At 43.9% G+C, this 21303-nt stretch overlaps 1 protein-coding gene across 1 annotated transcript in view; it reads right to left on the reverse strand.

Moving 5' to 3' along the window:
* The window catches only part of PI16 (peptidase inhibitor 16), a 36925-nt gene extending 21561 nt beyond the window's left edge, over window positions 1–15364 (reverse strand). The window contains exon 1 of the mRNA XM_054981333.1: window positions 15194–15364. Within this exon, the coding sequence (XP_054837308.1) occupies window positions 15194–15364 (171 nt within the window). The remainder of the gene's footprint in view (window positions 1–15193) is intronic.
* Between the last annotated feature and the right edge of the window lie 5939 nt (window positions 15365–21303).

Raw genomic sequence — 21303 nt, forward strand, 5'->3', positions numbered from 1 at the left:
TCTGAACTCCTTCAGCTTCCTTTGCAAATTCCAGCCAAAGGCAAATCGGTCTGCAAATCAGAATGCAGCATCAATGGAAGCTGAAACTATCATAGCATTGCTTTGCTGAATCATTGTGGCACAAAGGGCAGAAAATACTTGCCCAGGATAACACCACCATATGTGAATATTTATAAATATACAACAGTAGCTAACACTGAGGCACAAATCTTTTGCTAAAATTAAACAAGTTTAAAAGTTATCATGGTTTAATTTGGCAGCTGATCTACACATTATACAGAATGAAGCAGAAGCATTCTGGAATAACCACTCCAAGGTGCAAGCCAAGTGGAACCTTTCAGTTTGGAATGTGCCCACATATTTTAAAAAAAATATTGAGTGTAATAAACCAGTATTTCAACAAGGAATATTTAGCATAGCCTTTTTTCTGCATCCAAGAAGCCTTTTTCAGAGGGAAGTATTTAAAAATATATAGTTTTGGGTACAGTAAATAAGCATATCAGGCAATAGTCCAGAAGTCTCACAATCTTCTACTTTATTTGGCATGATGTACACAATGACTTTGAAGCCTGCAGTAGAGCAGAAAAGAACTCTCCCCCCCCCTTCCTCCTTCCAACCATGCTAGGAGGTATGTGTAGTAAATACACAGAACTCCTCCCTGCTGAGAAGAGAAAGGCATGCCCAGTTTAACAGCTGTGCTAGGCTAGAGCCAATACAAACATCTGGAAAGCTTGTTACTTAACAGAGACCAACAGCTGCTTGCCAACAGAACCCTCCAGTGCAGTGATAGACAGTCCCTTCTTCTCCAGCTGTGCTCCATAGGCTACTTAGCAGCAGTTGCTAAGCAAGAAGAGAAGAATTTGAGTTCAAGGAGATAAGGAGGGATAGAAATGCTGTCAATCAATAAATATATGGAGAGGTTTAGAGAATATTGTGATACAAAGTTAGGGTTTTTTAAGGAGATATCCATGATTCTGAGCACAGTCCCCCCCCCACCCCCCAAAACCAAGCAGAGGTACAGCAGGCTTAACTAACAGGCTCCAAGGCACACATGCAATTTGGCCGGCTGCTTATGATTTGGAGATGTCATTTATTTAAACAGGAGGGAAAAGACATTTACTTTGATGAAGGTGAATTAAACAGTTCTAGTTCCACTTCACTTCCAAGTATGAGAGCTGGTCTAGACATTACACTTGTCACAGGAACAGGATCCCTCGGATATGTTTCTCATCCCTCCCCCAGCAACATCGTGTTGCTAAGTCCTGCCTTCAATACAGATAGGGGTAAGATGGAAATTCTGCATAAGGACAAGAGTAACAGATAGGCCAGTTTTTAACAGTTTCTTGACTTAACAGTTTTTCCCTGCACAGTGATTGAACATTGCTATTAATAATAATAATTTATACAGTGCCATCTGCATACATGAAGCTTCACTAAGCATCATTTGTGGGGGAAGCAGCTGATTAATTTCTTCAAATTACTATATTTTAATATTCTTTTAATATTTTATTTGGTGGAAAGTAGATGGATATTTAAGCTCTTCACACTATTCGATTGTAATGTAAATATCTACTTTTTACAATGGCAAAAGGCCCAATGACATCAAACTAAGTTAGAGAAGGGTCTCCTCTTATTTTTAAACAAACAAAAATTGCAACTGTAGTGAGGCTAGACAGAGTTCTGAATAAAACCTTAAGCTCAGAAATTTGTCTGTGGGGTCTTTCAAGCCTAAGGCATGAATCTCTGGATTTCAAGGAACTCAAGCGTTTATGGGAGTAAAATGGGGAAAAATTATAGCATGGAATTTTTATAAATGAATATTAAAACTCCCGTAGATGACTTCCAATCACAGTTAATTGAACTCTCATTTAAACTAAGGCCTGGTTTACGTATGCAGAAAGAACCGGTGGTAGAATTCTGAAGTGATGGAGGGAATATTCTAAGCTGCTAGGAGGACTCCAAGTGGGGCCTGGAGTTCTCCTGGAATTAAACTGCTCTTCAGACTACAGAGATCAGTTCCCCGGGAGAAAGTGGCAGCTGCAGAGGGTAATCTCATAGATTCTAAGTGAAATCCCTGCCCAGATTTCCCCCTCCTCAGGCTCCACTCCCAAATGTCCAGGAGTTTCTCAGGTCAGAGTTGGCGGCGGCAGCCTGGAGTTCTCCTGTAATTACAGTTGATCTCCAGATTATAGATATCAGTATACCTGGAAGACCTAGCAGCTTTAGAGGGTGGACTCCAGTCAGGCATCATTAGATAAGGCCCTGCTGAGCTCCCTTCCCTCCTCAAACTCTACTCTTACCATTCTCCAACCACCCACCCCAAATCTCCAGGAATTTCCCAGCCCAGCATTGGCAACCTACAAGCTGCAAGTGGAGGATATCATTTCTGGATTCTTCTATGTGACAGGCCTGTAACTGTGGGGTGGAGGGATGAGGGTGGCACAAGATGCCTGAAGCTCAGTTAGTTAACTCCTTACTGACCAAATTAATTCTCTTGTCTGCTCCGTCATATAATCTTTACTCCCCAGGGATCGTCGCTTCTGTGCTTGTTTCTCTCCTCTTTATTGTCCACTGTGACAAGATTAAGCAGAAAATTGGATTGAGATTTATACTGTTTTTATTCCACAGGGAAATTTGTCTGTCCCCTTCTATTGTTGTCTTCTGCCCGCTGCATAACCCCAGTAACTGGGACTGGCCGTCCTCCCTGTTCTTTGCATCATGTATTTGTGTCTGCATTTATTGAATTGTTTTTAATACTATTTAAAATGTTTTAAATGTAAATTGTTTTAAAATCTTGCTTTAAATTGTTTGTTAGTGTTTTAATGTTCAATGCCCTGGGGATGCTATTTTGGGTAGAAAGTCGGCATACAAATAGGGTTGCCATGCCCTCTTATCCTTGTGCCGGCTCTGTGTCTATTTTCATGCGCGCACAAAGCGCAAACTCCTGGCACATGCATGACAATATCACTTCTTTCACTTCCTCACACTGGCTGTAAGCATGCTCCCATGCTTCGTGCAGGGCTAATTCTAGCCCATTTGGATGGTGTGATGTTGTTGCACCCCCTGGGAGTGCGCGCACTGTGCATGTTACTGGGTTTCCTGGGCAGGAAACTGATCACTGGCAGATTGGCAGGCAATGGGGCAAACCCCTGGGAGGCTGCCCATCACCAGCGGGTACCTGGGAACCCTACATAAAAATGTTTTAAATAAATAAATACTTTTGGGGAGCCTCCTCTGTTTGCATTAGGGAATTAGCCTTAGAATTAGATGAAAAATGAATCCTCAAATTTTCTCAACCTGCTACCTGTTTTTAATTGCAATCCACTATAACTAACCACTGTGACTCCATATATAATGCCTCTGAGCATGTGCAGAATCAGAATGCCTTTTACTCAGTACTGAATAGCCAGGGTCAAGCTCTTGGCCACAGCCTTCACAGAAATCTGGAACTAGGGATTTAAGGATTAAAGAGGCATAATAATCATGCAGGCTTAATCCTCAGAACCACTCACTGTTGAAAAAAAGAAGTACTGCCCAGCAAAAGGCTTAAGGGTGGGAAGGGACATAATATCCAGGTGGGGTCTACTTCTCACTCCAGAAAAATAAGGTGGGGGGGGGTCTAAAAAATCTGAATCAAGAATAATCCCTGCTTGAATGCCAAGAGTGCAAACCTTCAGCACACGGGCAGAACATTTTCCCCTCATGACTCCCTCGCATCTACCCACATTGTAGGAGATGACTTGCTAGGTTGGAGAGAGTGATTTGCAGGTTGGTAAAAAAAATCACTGATTTTGGTTATTAAAGTAATTGTAATCTCCTCTACACTCCAGCCTTCCCAACACAGATTGAATGCCCTACTAAAACTTAAAATCTGGTTCAATTTAAATTAATACATACATACCTGATTTACTTAAGTTTTTGCTGTTTCAAGTTGACATATGACCTCCCCGCCCCCACCCACATCACTGTGTTGTCAAGTCTCAGGCATTGGCTCTAAAACCCAGGTTTTGGATCGTATTCTCAGAGCCTCAGTGTAGCATGTTGAAATCTCAGGATCATCAGCTACACCTGCCCTCGGTAGCTTCTTCTAAACTCTTGTGCATACCTACTTGTGGGTATTACTACATGTGTTGGGGGGGGTTATTTAAAAAAACAGCATTTAAACATAATTTGTGACTGATTTAAGTGTCTAGAAAAAGCATTGCCTGCCAAACAGAGCAGTAATACACTAAGGATGTGGGGAAGCAGAATTCCATTGAGCTGTGTAAGAATTCACATGGGCAAAAAGATTATTGTTTAGGGTGATGAGTACCTGGCACACTAACTACCCAGTATACACTTATGGCCCCTTGACATAAAATTTCTGGCTATGGGTCAGCCATGTATACTCTGTTACCTAGTCCTCCATGCACACCAGGGAGAAAGCTTCTAGCCCAACCCATTCTTTGTTGTGTTACCTTTCTATTTGCAGGGAGTTTTCAATGTAGAGGAGCATGAAAAAAGTGATTTCTTCATCTGAAGTGGCACAGTCAATTCTATCATCTGAGCACTCTACCATTTTATTCCCATCTCATTCTGCTGTGTGTGTGTAAGATCAGGCTCGGAGTCCTTCGGTTCTACAAGTTCATCAGAGCATCTGTCTTGGAGCAACTGAGTAGTCAATGCAAATTTACTGGTGAACTGATAAATTTAGAGAGATTAAACAAATTGAACAGCTATGGTGTACTATAAAATCATTGCCCAATGGTGGTGGAAAGTGACATCAAGTCATAGCTGACTTACAGCAGCCTCTGCTGGGTTTTTAAAAGCAGGAGACTACAAAAGGTGATTTTCCATTGCCTGCCTCCACATAGAGACACTGGTCTAAAGTCTTCCATCCAATTACTAACCAAAGCCAACCCTCCTTAATTTCTGAGATCTAATGAGAATTATATTGCCTGAGCTATCCAGGCCCTAGCAATCCTTAATACCATGGTCCAGACTATACAAGATATTGGAGATCCATGATTATCTTGGTTCTTTCTTGTGAGCTGTAGTGTTCTGGACCAAATGCAGTTATCAATATTCCAGCTTTAATTACTGAGCAGAGACAGTCAAACTAGACAGACATTGACAATCCATGATCAGTTCTCCCATCTCATTAAACATTTTTAAATAGCAGTTCAGTGGAGCAATTTGGGTCAGGATTGCTGTGCTGGGGGAGGGGGGTGCTCTCTCTCTGTACCCTGAAGCTGTGTAATGCTATCAGCTGAGCAACCCCCATCCCCTGTATAGAACACTTCAATGGGAATTTTAAGAAACCATACATCCATTTAAGTGTATGACAAATGCACTTTTATTAAAGATTGTTTGGGATACCATAGTCTTTTTTCATGTGGAAAAAGTCCCAGTGTTTTAAAAGATTTATGCATATTGTAATTTATTTTCTCATTTTATCAAAACATTTAATATCCATCCCAAACAATAAGTAAAATAAATTTAAACAAATAGTATATTACAAAGTAACAAAATGGAAAAGCCACATCAACAGAATATTAGCCACATCGACAGAATATTAGCAGGACAGTGTTAAAATAATACCATATCCCACAGTTTGAGGTAGACAATAGCTTCGGTTGCCAACCTCCAGGTGGTGGCTGGAAATCTGGAATTACAACTGATCTTCAGGTCACAGATATCAGATACACCTGAAGGTAACAATCTACCAGCATAATTATCCTCCTCACACTTTAAGACTCCAGTGGGGTGAAAGTAGTAAATTTATTACTACTACTGCTTCTCCTGGGGAGTCTTGAAGCAGAAGGAAGATACCACTTGGCTTACTGGCTCTGTACTGGCTCAAGGTGGCTTACTCCTGGACTCAAATAATGAATAGTTGCAAGGAAAAATGGCAGTAGTTTTTCAAAACTCATTGCTGGTATACATTACATGTAATTGTTCATTGCATCTGAAAATAACATTCTTTTGCAATCAAGAACTGAACCCATGTTACCAAAAAGAAACTCACCAACAGCCTGAAACATGGCTACTTTGATAGAGAATGCAGGCTAATAAAAAAAAGGGTGGCAAAATTTATTAGGGCTTTGGGGAGCAATAAAACAGATCTCTCTCTCTCTCTCTCTCTCTCTCTCTCTGACTCATGCAGGAATGTAAGAAAGTATGCAAAAAGAAGAAATCCAAGTTCCAAATGCAATCATGGAAAGAGCTGGAAATGCCAAAAGAAAGGGACATTGTCAATTCTGAAGATTGGTCACTTTGGGGTTACTGAAAATTCAGTTTTCCTTGGATCACAGATCCCAGCCAAATAGTAGGAGAAATATGTACGTTTAATTATTCTCAGATGATAGTATTGAGAGGCAAATAAGGAACCCTACAGACTTAAAATACCGCCACTTGACCCTTGTACTAAGAAGGAAATCCATACCTGAACTGGGAGGCTATAACAAATTATTAGACCTTGGATGGCAAGGATGTGTTACTAGTTAAACAATTTCAGTTAAATTTGTGTTGATGGTAGTGTGTCTTACCACATTTTCCAGCAGACTGCTTTATGGCAGATTTACAACACTTTCTACACTGTAACTCGGCAAGAGACTGGTTTTCCGTAAGCATCCAGTTGCTATTTCACCTTTAGGAATGAACTAGGTCAGAAATCTATTTCTTTGCACCTTTTGTCCTGGATCTTCCAGATAAGTCCTATGTTAGTACAGAAGTGGCTGAGCTGTTCCCACAACACAAATCATGATACTGTTTGTGTGTCAAGATTGTATAAATGGCAATACCTTCCCTATTAATTAAGAAGTTGGTAAGACAGCCCCTAGTAATTTCAGGCTAATTTGTCATCTAGACAGAGCTTCCAAAATAGATAGCTATATACTTAGCGATCTTAGGGAATGAACAAAATCATATTATTGCTAGCTGTTAATTAGTGTTGTATTTTAACCATCAGATTTCAAAATGCATACTTGAATGAAGAAAGGAGATATATGTAGTGTGATCTTTATTTATTTCCTTCATTTATATCCCCACCTTTTTCGCAACGAGACCCTCAAAGCAGTTCCCATCATTCTCCCCTCATCCATTTTATCCTCACAACTCTGTAAAGTAGGCTAGTAGGGTTACCATCCACCCGCTCAGGGCGGGGGATTCCCCGATCCCCCCTCCCCTCCACCCGCTTACCTGGCTGGTGGTGGGGCGTGCTCTCTGGAGCGCCCCCTCCCCGGGTGGCGTAGCACGCCCCTGGGTGCAGGGCGTGCTCCCGCGCCGCAAGAGTGGGCAGCGGTGGTGGCAGAGAGAAAGCAGGCAGCGTTTGCAAGAGCACACTGCTCTCACCGCCACCACTGCTGCCCGCTGTCTTGCCACGGCCGACGCCATCCCTGTGCAGCTGGTGCCGGCAGGAACAAGGGGCGTGGTGGCGGTGAGAGAGTGAGCTGCAGTGGCCACGGCCTGCTCTCTCTCTGTCTCTCTCTCTCTTGCTGCTGCTGTGCCCTTGTCCTTGCCAGCGCCGGCTGCACAGGGGCGGCCGCAGCTGTGGTGAGAGAGAGAGCAGGCCATGGCCACCGCAGCTCTCTCTCTCACCGCGGCCACCGCTGCCCTTGTGCTGCCTGCGCAGGGACAAGGGGTGCAGTGGTCGTGGCGGCCGCAGCGGCGAGAGAGAGAAAGCTGCCCACTCTCTCTGCACTCCCTGGCGCGCGTGACATTGACATACGGGCGCCTTTGACCCTGGGTGATGACATCACTCCCGGAAGTGATGTCATCACGCACACCGGGAGCATGTACATGCTTCACGTGCACACAGTCACAACAGCAACAGCACTGAGGGGGTAGGAGCCAGCATCCCAGTCTCCCGCTGGGAGACTAGAGGAACCTGGCAACCCTATAGGCTCAGCTAAGAGTATGTGACTAGTTCAAGGTCACCCAGCAAGCTTCCATTGCAGAGTGGGTATTCAAACCTGAGTTTCCTATATCCTAGTCCAGCACTCAAGCCACTACACTACATTGGCTCTCTTGCTACTGTGTTTAGATTAGAACTGGGAAAACTTTTCAAGCAACTTTCTGGTATAAGAGCAGGGGATGATAAAGGATATAGAATATTCATGATGAAGTTCAAAACAGAATTAGGACCAGAACAGGCTTTAGAAGTACATTTTTAGTAACTGGATGGGTCAATAAATTAGGCAGGGGGCTGTGTAATTTCTCGGAATAAAAGTTATCCTACCAGGCTGCTGACTAAGGTTAGTTCCATGTTTGGAAACAGGGATGTCACTTACCTGCTGGAGGCAAGAGATAATTTGCCCCCAGCTCGCTACAAGTGACATCTTACACGCGAACGGCACTTGATCATTTTCACAAGTCTTTCTGGGAATTGAAGTCCCTCTCCCCCACCCCTTTGCCTTCTGTTTCTTCCCCTCTCTGTTAGAATGGCTGCCTGAAGAGACGGAGAAAGCCTACAATAGCAGCTTTTGCAAATCGTCTTGCTGGGGGGTGGGGGATGCTCTGGAGAAAGCTGACATGTCGGTGAAGTCCTAGTGTCCTTCCCCTCTCTGTTAGAATCGCTGCCTTAAAAGTCAGAGAAAGCCTGCTTTTGCAAATCGCTCCTCTAGTCACAAGCCTGCTCTCAGTGATCTTTGGGGGCAGGCAGCTGCAACTTTGCTAATCGTCTTGCTGGGGGGGAGATGCTCTGGAGAAAGCTGAGAAAGTCGCAGCTGCCCACCCCCAAAGATCATTGAGAGCAGGCTTGTGACTGGAGGAGCGATTTGCAAAAGCAGGCTTTCTCCGTTTCTTCAGGCAGCCATTCTAACAGAAGGAACAGAAGGAAAAGGGGTGGGGGAGAGGGACTTCAATTCCCAGAAAGACTTGCGAAAATGATCAAGTGCCGTTCGCGTGTAAGATGTCACTTGTAGCGAGGCTCATAGCCACCTGCCACTGTGGCAGCTGGTGGAAGGGAAAAAAATTAAATTGCTCTTACCGCAATGGCTTTATATCACTTTCAGGGACCCCCTAGAAATGATGTCACTCTGCTCTAAGGTTACCTGATCCCCTTACCCTTCTGGCAGGAGGTGGGAGACCCAGCACTCACCTTTTTTGATGTTCCGGGCCTGTGTGATGATGTCACTTCCTGGAAATGATGTCATCATGGAAGTGCATGTGCGCTTTACACAGGGCCAATTTGGGCCCCATTTGGGAGGCTACACTACCTTTCCCTCCAATGGACAGGTGAATGGTGGTGGGGGTGGAGTGGGAATGGGGGATCCCCACCCCTACTGGGGAAATGGCAACCCTACTCTGCTCAGAAACTCCATAGTTTTACTGTAGAATTTCTAGCAATTCCTATAGTGGAGCAACATCACTTCTGGGTTTCTCCAGGCAGTGACATTACACTGTTTGCTGAAGGCGCATCCCCCATGGCAGGCTCCCACCAGTTGCCAGCTGCTGGCTGGCAACTCTGTTTGGAAACAGTTCCCAGGCACATGGGGACCCAGTTTGAATGGAGGAGCCATTATTTATACCACCAAGGAAGCTTCAGCATACCAATGGCTACACTAGGGTTGCCAGGTCCCCTTACCCTCTGGACGGGAGGTGGGAGACCTGGCACTTACCACAGTGGGGCCCTCAGGAAGTGATATCATCATGCAGGCCATGTGCCACCCTTAGGCACATTCCTGCATTCTGCAGCGGGCCGAATTGGGCCAGTGCAGAGCACAGGAGCACAGCCAGGGCCACACAACAGGCCTTGGAGTGCTCCTGTGCTCCGCAGCGGCCCAATTCAGCCATATCAGGCCATATTCGAGCCAAATCGGACTGCTGCAGAGTGTGGGAGTGCTGCCAGGGTGGTGCGACAGGCCCAGGAGTGCTCCTGTGCTCCACAGTGGCCCAATTTCAGGCTGAAATTGGCCACTTTTCCCTCGCCAGCCAGGTAAGTGGGGGCAGGGGTAGAAGGTGGGAATGGGCGATCTCCCACCCCCAGCAGGGGACTGGCAACTCTAGGCTACACATATGTTTCAACAACTGGGCAAATATTGGTGCCCCAAGGCTGTTTCAGGTCAGGAAAATTGGGTCGGGCTTAAGTCTTCCTCCTGCATGCCACAGTCCCAATCTAGATTTTGTTCCAATATGCCTGGGAATTGTTTCCAGCACAAAACTTGCAAGGTACATATGATCTAAAGACCTTGTGGTGGAGCTGGAAAGGACATGAGTATAATGTAACATATAGTTTAGGCCCATAGGTAGCATGTTATGAAATCTAAGAACAGAAGTAAAGGATGAGAGCACTCTTCACAGAACTACAGTTCCTGGAGTTTTCTGGGAAGAAATATCACTTTTAAACTAGATTAAGTCTGAGTTGGCATGATGCTCTTTCTTGCTAAAAGACCCAGTCAGAAGTATTTTTTAATGAAAACAGCTTTGAAAGGATGGAAAAAATTGGTGTAGGTTGAAACCATAGGACATATATTTCCTCCCTTTCTAGAGGAATGACAGATTTCTGTATAGGTTCTGAGTGAGGCTGAAACAGCAGGTCCAACTTGGTTTTATTATTACCCTTTCTGTGTTGCAGAGCCAGGTTCCATATATAGGCATCCAACAGCTGTGTTTCTTGTTCCATTGAGATATGGGTTGGCCAGCATAGCTCAATGTATATGAATATTTCCATGGTAACCAGCTTTGCTGACCCAAACAAAAGTAAAAAGTGTGACTTCAGAGTGGGAATTGGCAGTGTGAAGAACTGACCATGGGACCAAAAATCCTGTCATAAAAAAGTGTTGAAACAGATGAAGAAGATAACTTTAGCCTCTACATTCCAGGGGGATCTTCCTTTGAAACCAATAGTACCAGACAGTAAGTGGGTAAGGGCACCTCTAGGAACAGGTACTGACCAGCACTGGAGTTTAGCACTCCTGGCACTGTTTGGGCACAATGGATGCTTGCTGTGCCCTCCGTTCTGTTCCTGCTGCTACATATTGATTAGCAGCAATGAACACAGGAACTGCAACAGTTCCCATTGTGCATTGGAAGTGGAATTGAACCTGAAACTCCTATGGCACACACAGTGCTCCAGCTGGCAGTGGCCTCACAATATCAGCCATCTTTTCTTGGGCATTAGGTCAGCAGTGAAACAAAATATGCATCTTACCACGACCATGTTTTGTTCCAATAAAATGAAGGGGTTCATACAGTCTTTCATTGAGACCGGTCATATTCAGTCATCAAGGCTTATGGTTGAAGTGATGGCATTACTTTTCCTTTGGCTCTCTTGCTTTCTTCTGCTACTTTTGGTAAATCTTTGTCCACCTAATGCACTGCTGTCTACAGTTATTGTGTATTAAATACGTTTTGTAGACGCTATCAATTTATTTGTACTATTTAATTGATGTTTTAGATAATTTTTATTGATAAAATTATTGTATCTATTTTATATTCTATTATTGTTGGAACCCGCCCTAAGCCTTCTTGTGGGAAGGCTGAGCTATAAATTAAATAAATACATAAAAGGGTCACTGCAGAAAATCACTGAAAATTGGGTCAGCTTCTCCATCACTTCTGTCACTCTTTGTGCTTTACTTCCTGATTTGGTGTGGTTAGTTTGTTTCAACCAAAAACAGATGCAGGGACAAAGTACTGTGCAATTGGTCCTGGCAGAAATCTTGCTTACTTCCCATTCCAAACTATTGTCCTGCTTCTCCTCCATTATCAGATTGTTTCTCTTCTCCCCCATCTTTGTTTTTCAGATTTACTTTGCACCATTGTACCCATATAGCTATTCACCACAGTTACATAGTTAATCTCTGCTAATTTCTTTCAGCAAAAGCTAAACTGCTATTGTCAAGAAGCTGAGACTCACAGTAAGATGCATGTATTTTTGTTGCTCAGTGACTGCCTTATCAAGTAATGACTGGTGTCACCTCAAATACAATTTGAGGAGGGGGTAGCCACTGTTAGTCACCTGCAGCCAAAACAACATAGTCTTATGACATCTTAAAGATTAATACATTTATTGTGGCATTAGCTTTTGTTAACCAGAACTCACTTCATCGGATTAAAAAACAATATTTTTCAGTTTGTATATTCGTGAGTCACCAAATGAAAAACCAGAGTGATTTCCATGCATGTGTGATTCAGCCCCAAGAGGTAATATGGTTCAATTAGTGAACAAAACAAAAAGCGAAGAATTAAGGAGGAGTTTATTCCTTAAGGTGTTTATGTGATAATTGCAGCGATCACTTTGTAATGCAGGTGCAAGAAATTGCTACTTGTGGTTAATCATCGTGGATTATTGTCACCCATCACACAAAGTAGTTTCCCAATAATGGGAGCTAATCTGGGAGATGATTAGTTTGATGTGGGCTGGCTATCACTTGCCATCTAATGACTCAGCATTAGTGCTAATGGACAAACTCATCTAAATTTAACTTTTAAAAACTTCTTTTGTCTATATACAAAATTACACCATAAGCAGTGGCAGATAGCGCCTCCCCAAAGAGGAGGTGCTACAAGTTCCACAAACCTTTTCTACCATACCTTTGCCTGATTCCACCTAAGGTTCTTCCTATCTGTTTCAACCATGCCCCTATGACAGCTAAATTGCCTTTTCTTGTTCAGAGGCAATAGGCCTATGAATACCATAAACTGGAGACAAACAAGGGGGGAATATTGTTGCCCCTTGAAGATATTTGGTCAGCCACTGTTGGAAACAGAGTTCTGGAGCAGAGGGAGATAAGTTACTTGCCCAAGACTACAAACAGAGAACAGTGTTTTGAAAAACTCAAAATATTTCCCTTTCAAGTAATGTCCTCTCAAATTAATTTCCCTCACAGATTCCCATCATTCACTCAGGTCCCCCCAAATCTTTTAAATTATCTATAATGCACAAATTCCCCACCATCCCAGTTTCTTCACTCCTGCTGGCCCAGAGCTCTCTTTTAGTGCAGTTCAGTTCTCTGCTCTCCCTCCTCTAGCTTAAAAAGGTTGGATTTAGACCTCATTTGTACATGATACTAGTGAAACAAAATAACCTACCTGTTCTCACACAACCAGCCATTTTGTTTAAACTGTGATTCTGCTGCAGCATGTACCAAATGGAGGCACATACAATATTAGCATGCCAGCACAACAGCCACTTGGGCTAAAGATCTCCAGCACAAGAACATTGCATGGGTAGTCACTGATGGCCCAATTTAATTGAAACACTGGCTGCATGTGGACCTGTGGCTGCATATCATGTAGCTTGACTGTCAGTGGGCAAAGAGGACATGTGGAATTTGTAACTGGCAGCCACTGTCCAATCAGCAGCCACTTGATGTGCCTCCACTGCAACCTACCCCACTCTCCTCTAGGCTCCTTCTCCATTTAAAAATTCCACTGGTTCCACTGTAGCATTCTGGTTTCCTTTGCTGGGGAAGGCAGGGAGTGGACACTGTGAATCTTTTTACTCTCCAGAGCCCACTATAATTTAAATCACAATCTTAAACAAACAAAAAGATAGTCAATTTAAGAAAGATTTCAAATGGCTTACCTGCCACCCAAGAACAGATGATGCCAGCATAGATTAACCAAATTTAGATCAATTAAAACTAAGTTATAGCCATCAATTTTAAAGGAAGGTCAAAGGTGCATTGCCTCTCCATTAAAGGAATCACAATGACACAGTGGTGGGAATTTGTGCACTTTTTAAAAGATTCCCTTTCATCTCTTTTAAATACTTCACAGAAAGCAAAAGATAACAATTCCTTGTTCATATTAAATATACCAAAGTGCTAGATAGAACAAATAGGAATTGGTTTATGGAGAGAACAGAATGGAAAGGAGCAAACCTGCTTTAAACTTTGGCACCACCACTAACTGAGTTGTCTTAATTTAGAAGCTTTTGCTTTAGGTTGTAGGGATTGTGATTAGTATTTATTCGTTGTCAGTTTGCACAAACAACCATGGGAAGAAAAATAGAATAATGGGAATGGTTTTGCTTTTCCTCTCCATTCCTGCATTAGTGGCATGAAATCAGTACAAATGTAACAAAAGGGGGTTGTCCCGTTGCTGCACAGTAAACACCTCTTTGCCCAGTTTTGGGGAATGCAGCCAAATGGGAGATACGCATTCCATTGCTACAGTGAAGCAGCACCAGTCTTTCAATTTAAAAAAATAGAAAATGTTCTGTATACAGTGGGATGTGGTTGCAGGTTGTTGCTCATGTTTGCCACTTTTTTTTCCTTTCAAAGGGCAAGATGAGCATTCCTACAAAATAATGGAAAATGGAAAAACAAAAAAACCCCACAAACTTTTGTAAGTAATAAAAAACAACCTTTTGTAAAACCATACCAAAATTTGTGTAGGCATGACTGGGAGCTGATGACATACATTGGCACCAGGGACATCACAGGCACTATCCAATCGATGCCTGTAATATCTATATAACTGTGTTACAAACAGGATCACAGTAACAGCGGCAGCACTAGTTGAGGAGAGGGAAGCATCTCTTTTAACAAGCAACAGTGGACTGAAAGGGAGAGGTCAGCTCTTAATCCTCTGCAGTTAACGAGTTACAAGCGTGCAGTAATAGCTAATAAGCAATAAAATGGGTCTAAAATTCCAGTGATATTTAAGTAAATCTAGTAGCAAAGAAGAGACAAAAGCTGGAGGGAACAGAGGAAAGGGAACTTATCAAGCTCATATAGCAGCCCAGAACTGTGTCACACAGAGCTCTGATGACGGAATCCACACTTCCGTCTTTCATTTATGAATATTCTAATTTGCTACTACAGAATGTTGGCAAAGCATGGGATCCTTCCATTTAGGATACTAGTAAAGTGATTATTGCAATCTACAGAACCCAAGCCATTTAAATTGAACCTTTAAAGTTCAGTTTAAAAGTCTTATATACAAATAGATCATATTAAATATAGCAAATATTTGTCTGTAAAGTACACCAGGGAGCAGTAGGTAGATCTACAGAGGTCATTGTGAATGCAAGTAGCTGTCAAAAACAAAATCTTCACATATCCTAATCTCACCAGTCAGATGCAGACACACAAAGCTAAGGGAAGCTTAACTTCATTTTAAAAATGCACAAGGAAAGTTGGTATTCAAGAGAAATATTCACAGCAAAGTGGAGAGTTCTTCTGTCTTCTTTTCTTTTTACTATAAATGAAACTCTGAATTCCCACCCCAGAAGAAAGTCCAGCGCTTCCCACAACTTGCTTACCATTTTCAGCATGTCTGCAGCTGGAGGAGAAACCTTAGAACGATACTGATTGTGTAGGTCCACAATCAGCTGTTTGTCCTCCTCTGTAAGGGACCAGCTCAGCTCCATCGCTGTAAGCACGAGGAGGAGGAGGAGGAGGAGGAGGGGAATTCGCAGGCCTGAGCTCAGCATTGTGGCACTGTCTTGTTTTAACAGCCCACGGGTCTGGCAGACAGTTTTAAATCCCTTCCCAGAGTAAGGAACACCCAAAGCCCAAGATTGCAAGGAGGAAATTTATCTTTTTATTAGAATGCATTTCAGAGCCATAGAAGGAACACACCCATCTCACATAGTATCATTGATGGAAGAAGAAGAATGGTCCTTAAGGGACCAGCAGGCAAGCCATGCCCTTCTCTGAAATCAGTTGTGTGCACAAAACCTGCACACTGACTAGTACTCCTGGTCTGGGGACCAGGCTGCTGTAATCTGATGCTTAACCTACCAAATCCAGCCTGTTCAAGCTTGTACATGGAATCCTCCTCCCCACATATTATACATGCCAACCAAACACAAAGTGCACTCAAGGTTGCTTGTACCCATTAGCAAAATTGTATTGGATATTGGAACTGTGTCTAGTGGCCAACAATACTAAGCAAAACGAGGACCAGAGCAGTTAACCAGATTGGATCAGCCCTGTGGTCCTTCCAGACCCTTGTTTATATAAAGAGTTCAGGCTGGGGGAATGTGACAGGGCTGATCTATATGTCTGAACAGAAAATCAATTGCAAATGCCGAGCACTGCACTTCTTCTATGACTGGGGAAACCCTGGTGGCCGCTTTGCACTGATGGCACCAATAAATGATAGCAGAAGCAAAACAGATGAAGAACGCATGTGGTGTATTTAGAATGCCTTGGCATCTTCTGGAAATTAAACAATAATGATAGATTTGCATGCCAATGGAGTGATTCAACTCCATAACTCTCAATCCAAGCAGCTGTCCCCTTGCCCAGAGAACCAAGCTTGGGTAGAACGGTTCCCAAAGGACAGATCATTGTGTAGAGATGAACTTAAATATTTTTTGAAATAATCTGGTAAGTAAGAACAGAACTGTATAGCTAGTGCTTTTCTGGATGATGGGAGAGGGGTTTGTATAATGACTGTGCAATTGCAAGATAATGCTTCTGTTATGAAGATATATTTCCCCAAAATAAAACGGTAGTAGCTGAATGCAGTGAAAGTACCTGAAAGCACATACACTACCATTTTGAATGCTGTGTGGACTAGCTGCATGCCACCAGCTGCTGCCTGTCACATCACTAGTGAGGTGCAACACACTTTGTTCCTCATGTTGTGAGCATTTAATGCTTTAGAGGCTAAATGCCCAGTTCAGGCACTCCCTTGGTAATGAAAATATTCAGCAATGTTATCCCCTTTCCCCTTGCAACATTGTCCCACCATAAACCATCAGCTTTTAAATTATTTTGTATTAGTTCTTCATCTCCGGTAGTGTAAACATACATTGGTTAGGAGGATCCTATGCATCCATTCTAGTAATGCCAGAGTTCTCTTCCAGCATGGAGCCTTTTGCTAATACAAGAAGCTCTGACTGTGGAACTGTATGATCCAACTCATGATAAAAAAGAAACCTTAGTCTCTGTGCATATGGTTGAGAATTACTAGTCTTTTCATTCTGGTTAGTGGAACATTCTGTGTAAACTGAAATTTTAATTTAATTTATTCAATTTATAGTCCACCCTCCCCACACCAGTGGGCTCAGGGCGGATCACAACAAAGCTTAAAAACACATAACACAATTAATTATCATTACCATAAAACATAAAATAGTACATATCATTCATTTAAAAATACTACATCTATATAAATATAAAAACAAAAGACAGCACATACTTTAGATGCTCACCTTTCACCATCTATAGAGCATTTTTCCAGCAAAATATGTGAGAGATGGGAGGTGACATTGAATGGGAGGGCATATAGTTTAACCCCCCACTGGGGGGGCACTGCCTAGCATCAACCATATGCCTGGCAGAACCGCTTTGTCTTGCAGGCCCGGCGAAATGCTAACAGATCCTGCCGGGCCCTGGTCTCGTAAGACAGAGCGTTCCACGAGGCTGGGGCCAGGGCCGAAAAAGCCCTGGCCGTGGTCGACACCAGGCGGACCTCCCTAGGGCCAGGGATCTTTAATAGATGTTTATCACTCGAGCAAAGGGTCCTCTGGGGCTCATATGGGGAGAGGCGGTCCCGCAGATATGACGGTCCCAGTCCACATAGGGCTTTATAGGTTAATACCAAGACCTTGAACCTGATTCGGTACTCCACCGGTAACCAATGCAGCTGGCGTAATACCGGTGTTATGTGCCCCCATATCGGTGTTCCGGCAATAACCCGCGCTGCTGCATTCTGTACCAGCTGTAACCGCTGAATCAGGTTCAGGGGAAGCCCAGTATAGAGTGTGTTACAGTAGTCCAATCTAGAGGTGACCATTGCTTGGACCACTGTAGTCAAGTCGCGGGATGATAGATAGGGGGCAAGTTGCCTGGCTTGTCGAAGATAGTAAAAAGAAGATCTGACAACCGCAGTAACCTGATCCTCCATTGTCAGGGAGGGATCAAGAATCACCCCCAGGCTCCTAACTCTCAGAGCCAGTGTAAGCACTGCCCCATCGAGTATAGGGAGCTGGGGTCCTGAATCCATACTTCCATGACTCAAGTACATGATCTCCATCTTCGTAGGGTTCAGTTTCAGCCAACTTTGTCTCAACCATCCAGCCATGGCTTCAAAAACACGCTCCAGGACATCCTGGGCTGATCCAGGCTGGCCGTCCATCAACAGATAAAGCTGGGTGTCATCCACATATTGGTGACACCCAAGCCCGAAACTCCGCACCAACTGGGCGAGGGGGCGCATATAGATATTAAATAGTAATGGGGAGAGTATCGCTCCCTGTGGCACACCACACACTAGTGGCCTACGAGACGATAGCCTCTCCCCTAGCGCCACCCCCTGTCCTCGATCACAGAGAAAGGAGACTAGCCATTGCAGCGCTATCCCCTGAATCCCCACATCAGCAAGGTGGTGGGTCAAAAGATCATAGTCGACCATATTGAACGCTGCCGAAAGATCCAATAAAATCAGCAGCGCTGATCTGCCCCGATCCAGATGCCTGCAGAGATCAGAGTCTGTGAGGACGACCAGCAGTGTCTTCACCCCATGTCCTGGGCGGAAACTGGACTGGAAGGGATCTAGGGCGAAGGTCTCCTTCAGGAAGTTCTGCAGTTGTTTCTCTGCCGCTCGCTCAACCACCTCGCTCAAGTATCTGAAAGATTGCATCCTTATATGCCAAAGTAAATTAACGTAGATAAAGGCATTCTCTTAACATTCTGTATCATATTAATATAGGCCATTTTCACACTGTCTATAAATCGCGTGAGACTCACGGAAGGCTGCCGGCTTCCTCACTTGATTTTTAACACCATCCGATTACAAAACGCCGTAAATCACTGTTTGTGGCGTTTTGTAAACAGATGGCGTCAAAAATCGCGGGAGAAAGCCGACAGCCTTCCGTGAGTCTTGCACGATTTACAGACAGTGTGAAAACGGCCATAGAATGAAAAAGACACCATCTGAATTTTAAAGCCCCTTGTACAGGAAGAGAAATTTATTTTACTATAATTAGTTTTAAACCATAAGAAAACAGAAGAATGTTCATGTTACACAAGTCAATAGTCTCTCTCCACTTAATCATAACCAGAACATCATAGAATCATGATGAGTTATGACTGGACCAAGTGCTAGGGATGTGCACAATAATAAATCAAAATCCAGTCTGTATTTCTTATCCTGAGGTTAACTAATTCAAATAAATTTAGTCCAATTTTGGACTAGAACAAACTAGACAAAATCTGGTCATTTTTGTGGTTTTGTTGGAGGGGTCTGAAGCTGCGTTCTGCTTTCAGTTTCCACTTCCTCATGCTACCTTTCATTATCTGTTCCCTACTAGTTGCCTGCTGGCAGCAAGAGATTCCCCCGCCCCTTGCATTGGCTGCAAGTGCCCGGCTAGGCAGCAGGAAGAAATTCCCTGGCAAAATGGGTGTGTGCATGATTGATATCCCCAGCATGATGAAGTTGCTTTTGGCACGACCCAGAACTGATGTCATCATAATGGGTGATACTCTAGCACTTGCCAAAAGCTCTATGATTAAACCGTACCTTCTGAGCAGCACCAGAAGTGACATCATTGCACCAGGAACATCAATTGCACTCCTGCCAACCATAAGTTCACTCTTCCCTCTGGCAACTGTTCCTCACAAAGTGACAAGAGCTAAGAGTAGGGTAACAAAGGGAGAGAGTTCCTCAACAAATATGTGCCTGGCAGACAAGTCAGCATAGAACACATAAGATTTTTATTGAGTCTGGTTCGGGTACCCGAAACCTGATTTGCTGTTCCTGCAGTCACACAGCAGCTGCAGGGAACATTTTTTAAAAAGTTTATAGGGGCCAAAGTTATCTTAAGACCATGGCATGGTGGGAGAAGAGGGAGTTCTTACCTTCTCCATGCTCTGTTTCCCCAAGCTGAAATGTACCTGAGTTATTTGCCCCAACTTGTGGGGGCAGCATTAGCTCAGGAAAACAGTAGGGGAGGCAGGAGCTCCTCCCCCACACACCATGGTCTGAGCCAACTTATGCCTCCATATACTTTTAAACAGGGCTTCTTTCTGGGAAAAGAGGTGGTAGAACTCAGTGGGTTGCCAGCACAGGGGCAACTCCTGGCGGGAGGTGGTGCCTCTGGTACCACATGCGCATGCGCAAAGTGTGCGTACATTCCTGGGACCGTGCAATGATGTCACTTTGGGTCAACTGGAACAAGGGGGGGTTAAAGTTTAAATTGCCCTCAGCAATTTAAACTTTAAAGTCAGGCAGTGGTTTAAACTTTCAAGTTTAAATCGCCCTCAGTGAAAATGGTCACATGGCTGGTGGCCCCACCCCCTGATCTCCAGACAGAGGGGAGTTTAGATCACCCTCCAAGTCACTGTGCAGAGGGCAAGCTAAACTCCCCTCCATCTGGAGATCAGGGGGCGGGGCCACTGGCCATGTGACCATTTTCAAGAGGTGCCAGAACTCTGTTCCACCATGTTCTAGCTGAAAAAAAGCCCTGCTTTTAAAAATCCACCCCCTATAGCTGCTGTGTGGCTGCAGGGAATGCCAGTTGAGTCTGGAGAAAATTGACTGTTAAAAATGGTAACCTATAGTTTGGCCCTTAGCCCACGTTCCAGGTCAAATCATTGCCCATGGTAGCTAGGGGCATCAAACTGGTGGAGGCTTGTGACATGAGAGAAGGTTATGGGCAAGACGTGTTCCTGCTTATGTCTCAGGTTCATGCCACTACTGCCAAGCTCCAAGGTAAGCTGCAGAGGCACCATCTCTGGAGCCCCCCTTGCCTCAGCAGACATGACCTGGGAGGTGAAGCACATGAGGGTAAGGGCCATGGCTTAGTGCTAGAGCATCTGCTTTGCATGCAAAAGGTCTCAGGTTTAATCCCTAGCATCTCCAGTAAAAAAAATCAGGTAGCAGGTGACGTGAAAGACCTATATGAGACACTGGACAGCTGCTGACAAAGCAGACAGTACTAACCATGACAGACCAATGATTAGACTTAGTATAAAGCAGCTTTATGGGTGTGTTCACTCCACTGATGCATGCCACTGCTGCCAGAGTCCCAGATGGGCTGTAGAAGGGCACTTGATCTGGCCTTGCCCATTTTGCACCAAACAATGATGTTCCTGGTATATATGTATCAATTTGTTCTCTTAGCCATTTAACCTCCATTGACAGGCAGTGGTTCAAGACCTCTATGGCATTACCAGGAGATTTGGATAGGGAAATATAGAGTTGGGTGTTATCTGCATATTGATGATATTCAATTCCAAAGCTGTAAATGATTTCTTCTTAGGGCTTTACATAGAGGTTGAATAGTAAGAGGAATAAGGCTGTGCCCTGTGGAATCTCACAGGACAAGTCCCACACTAATGACAACTGGTCTCTGTTAGCTCAGTTTTGTGCACGGTTTCCCCCAGATTGGAGGGCTGTCATTCTATAAGACTGTAGCAT

This window comes from Eublepharis macularius, chromosome 5 (genome assembly GCF_028583425.1).
Source record: "Eublepharis macularius isolate TG4126 chromosome 5, MPM_Emac_v1.0, whole genome shotgun sequence".
NCBI classification, from domain to species: domain Eukaryota; kingdom Metazoa; phylum Chordata; class Lepidosauria; order Squamata; family Eublepharidae; genus Eublepharis; species Eublepharis macularius.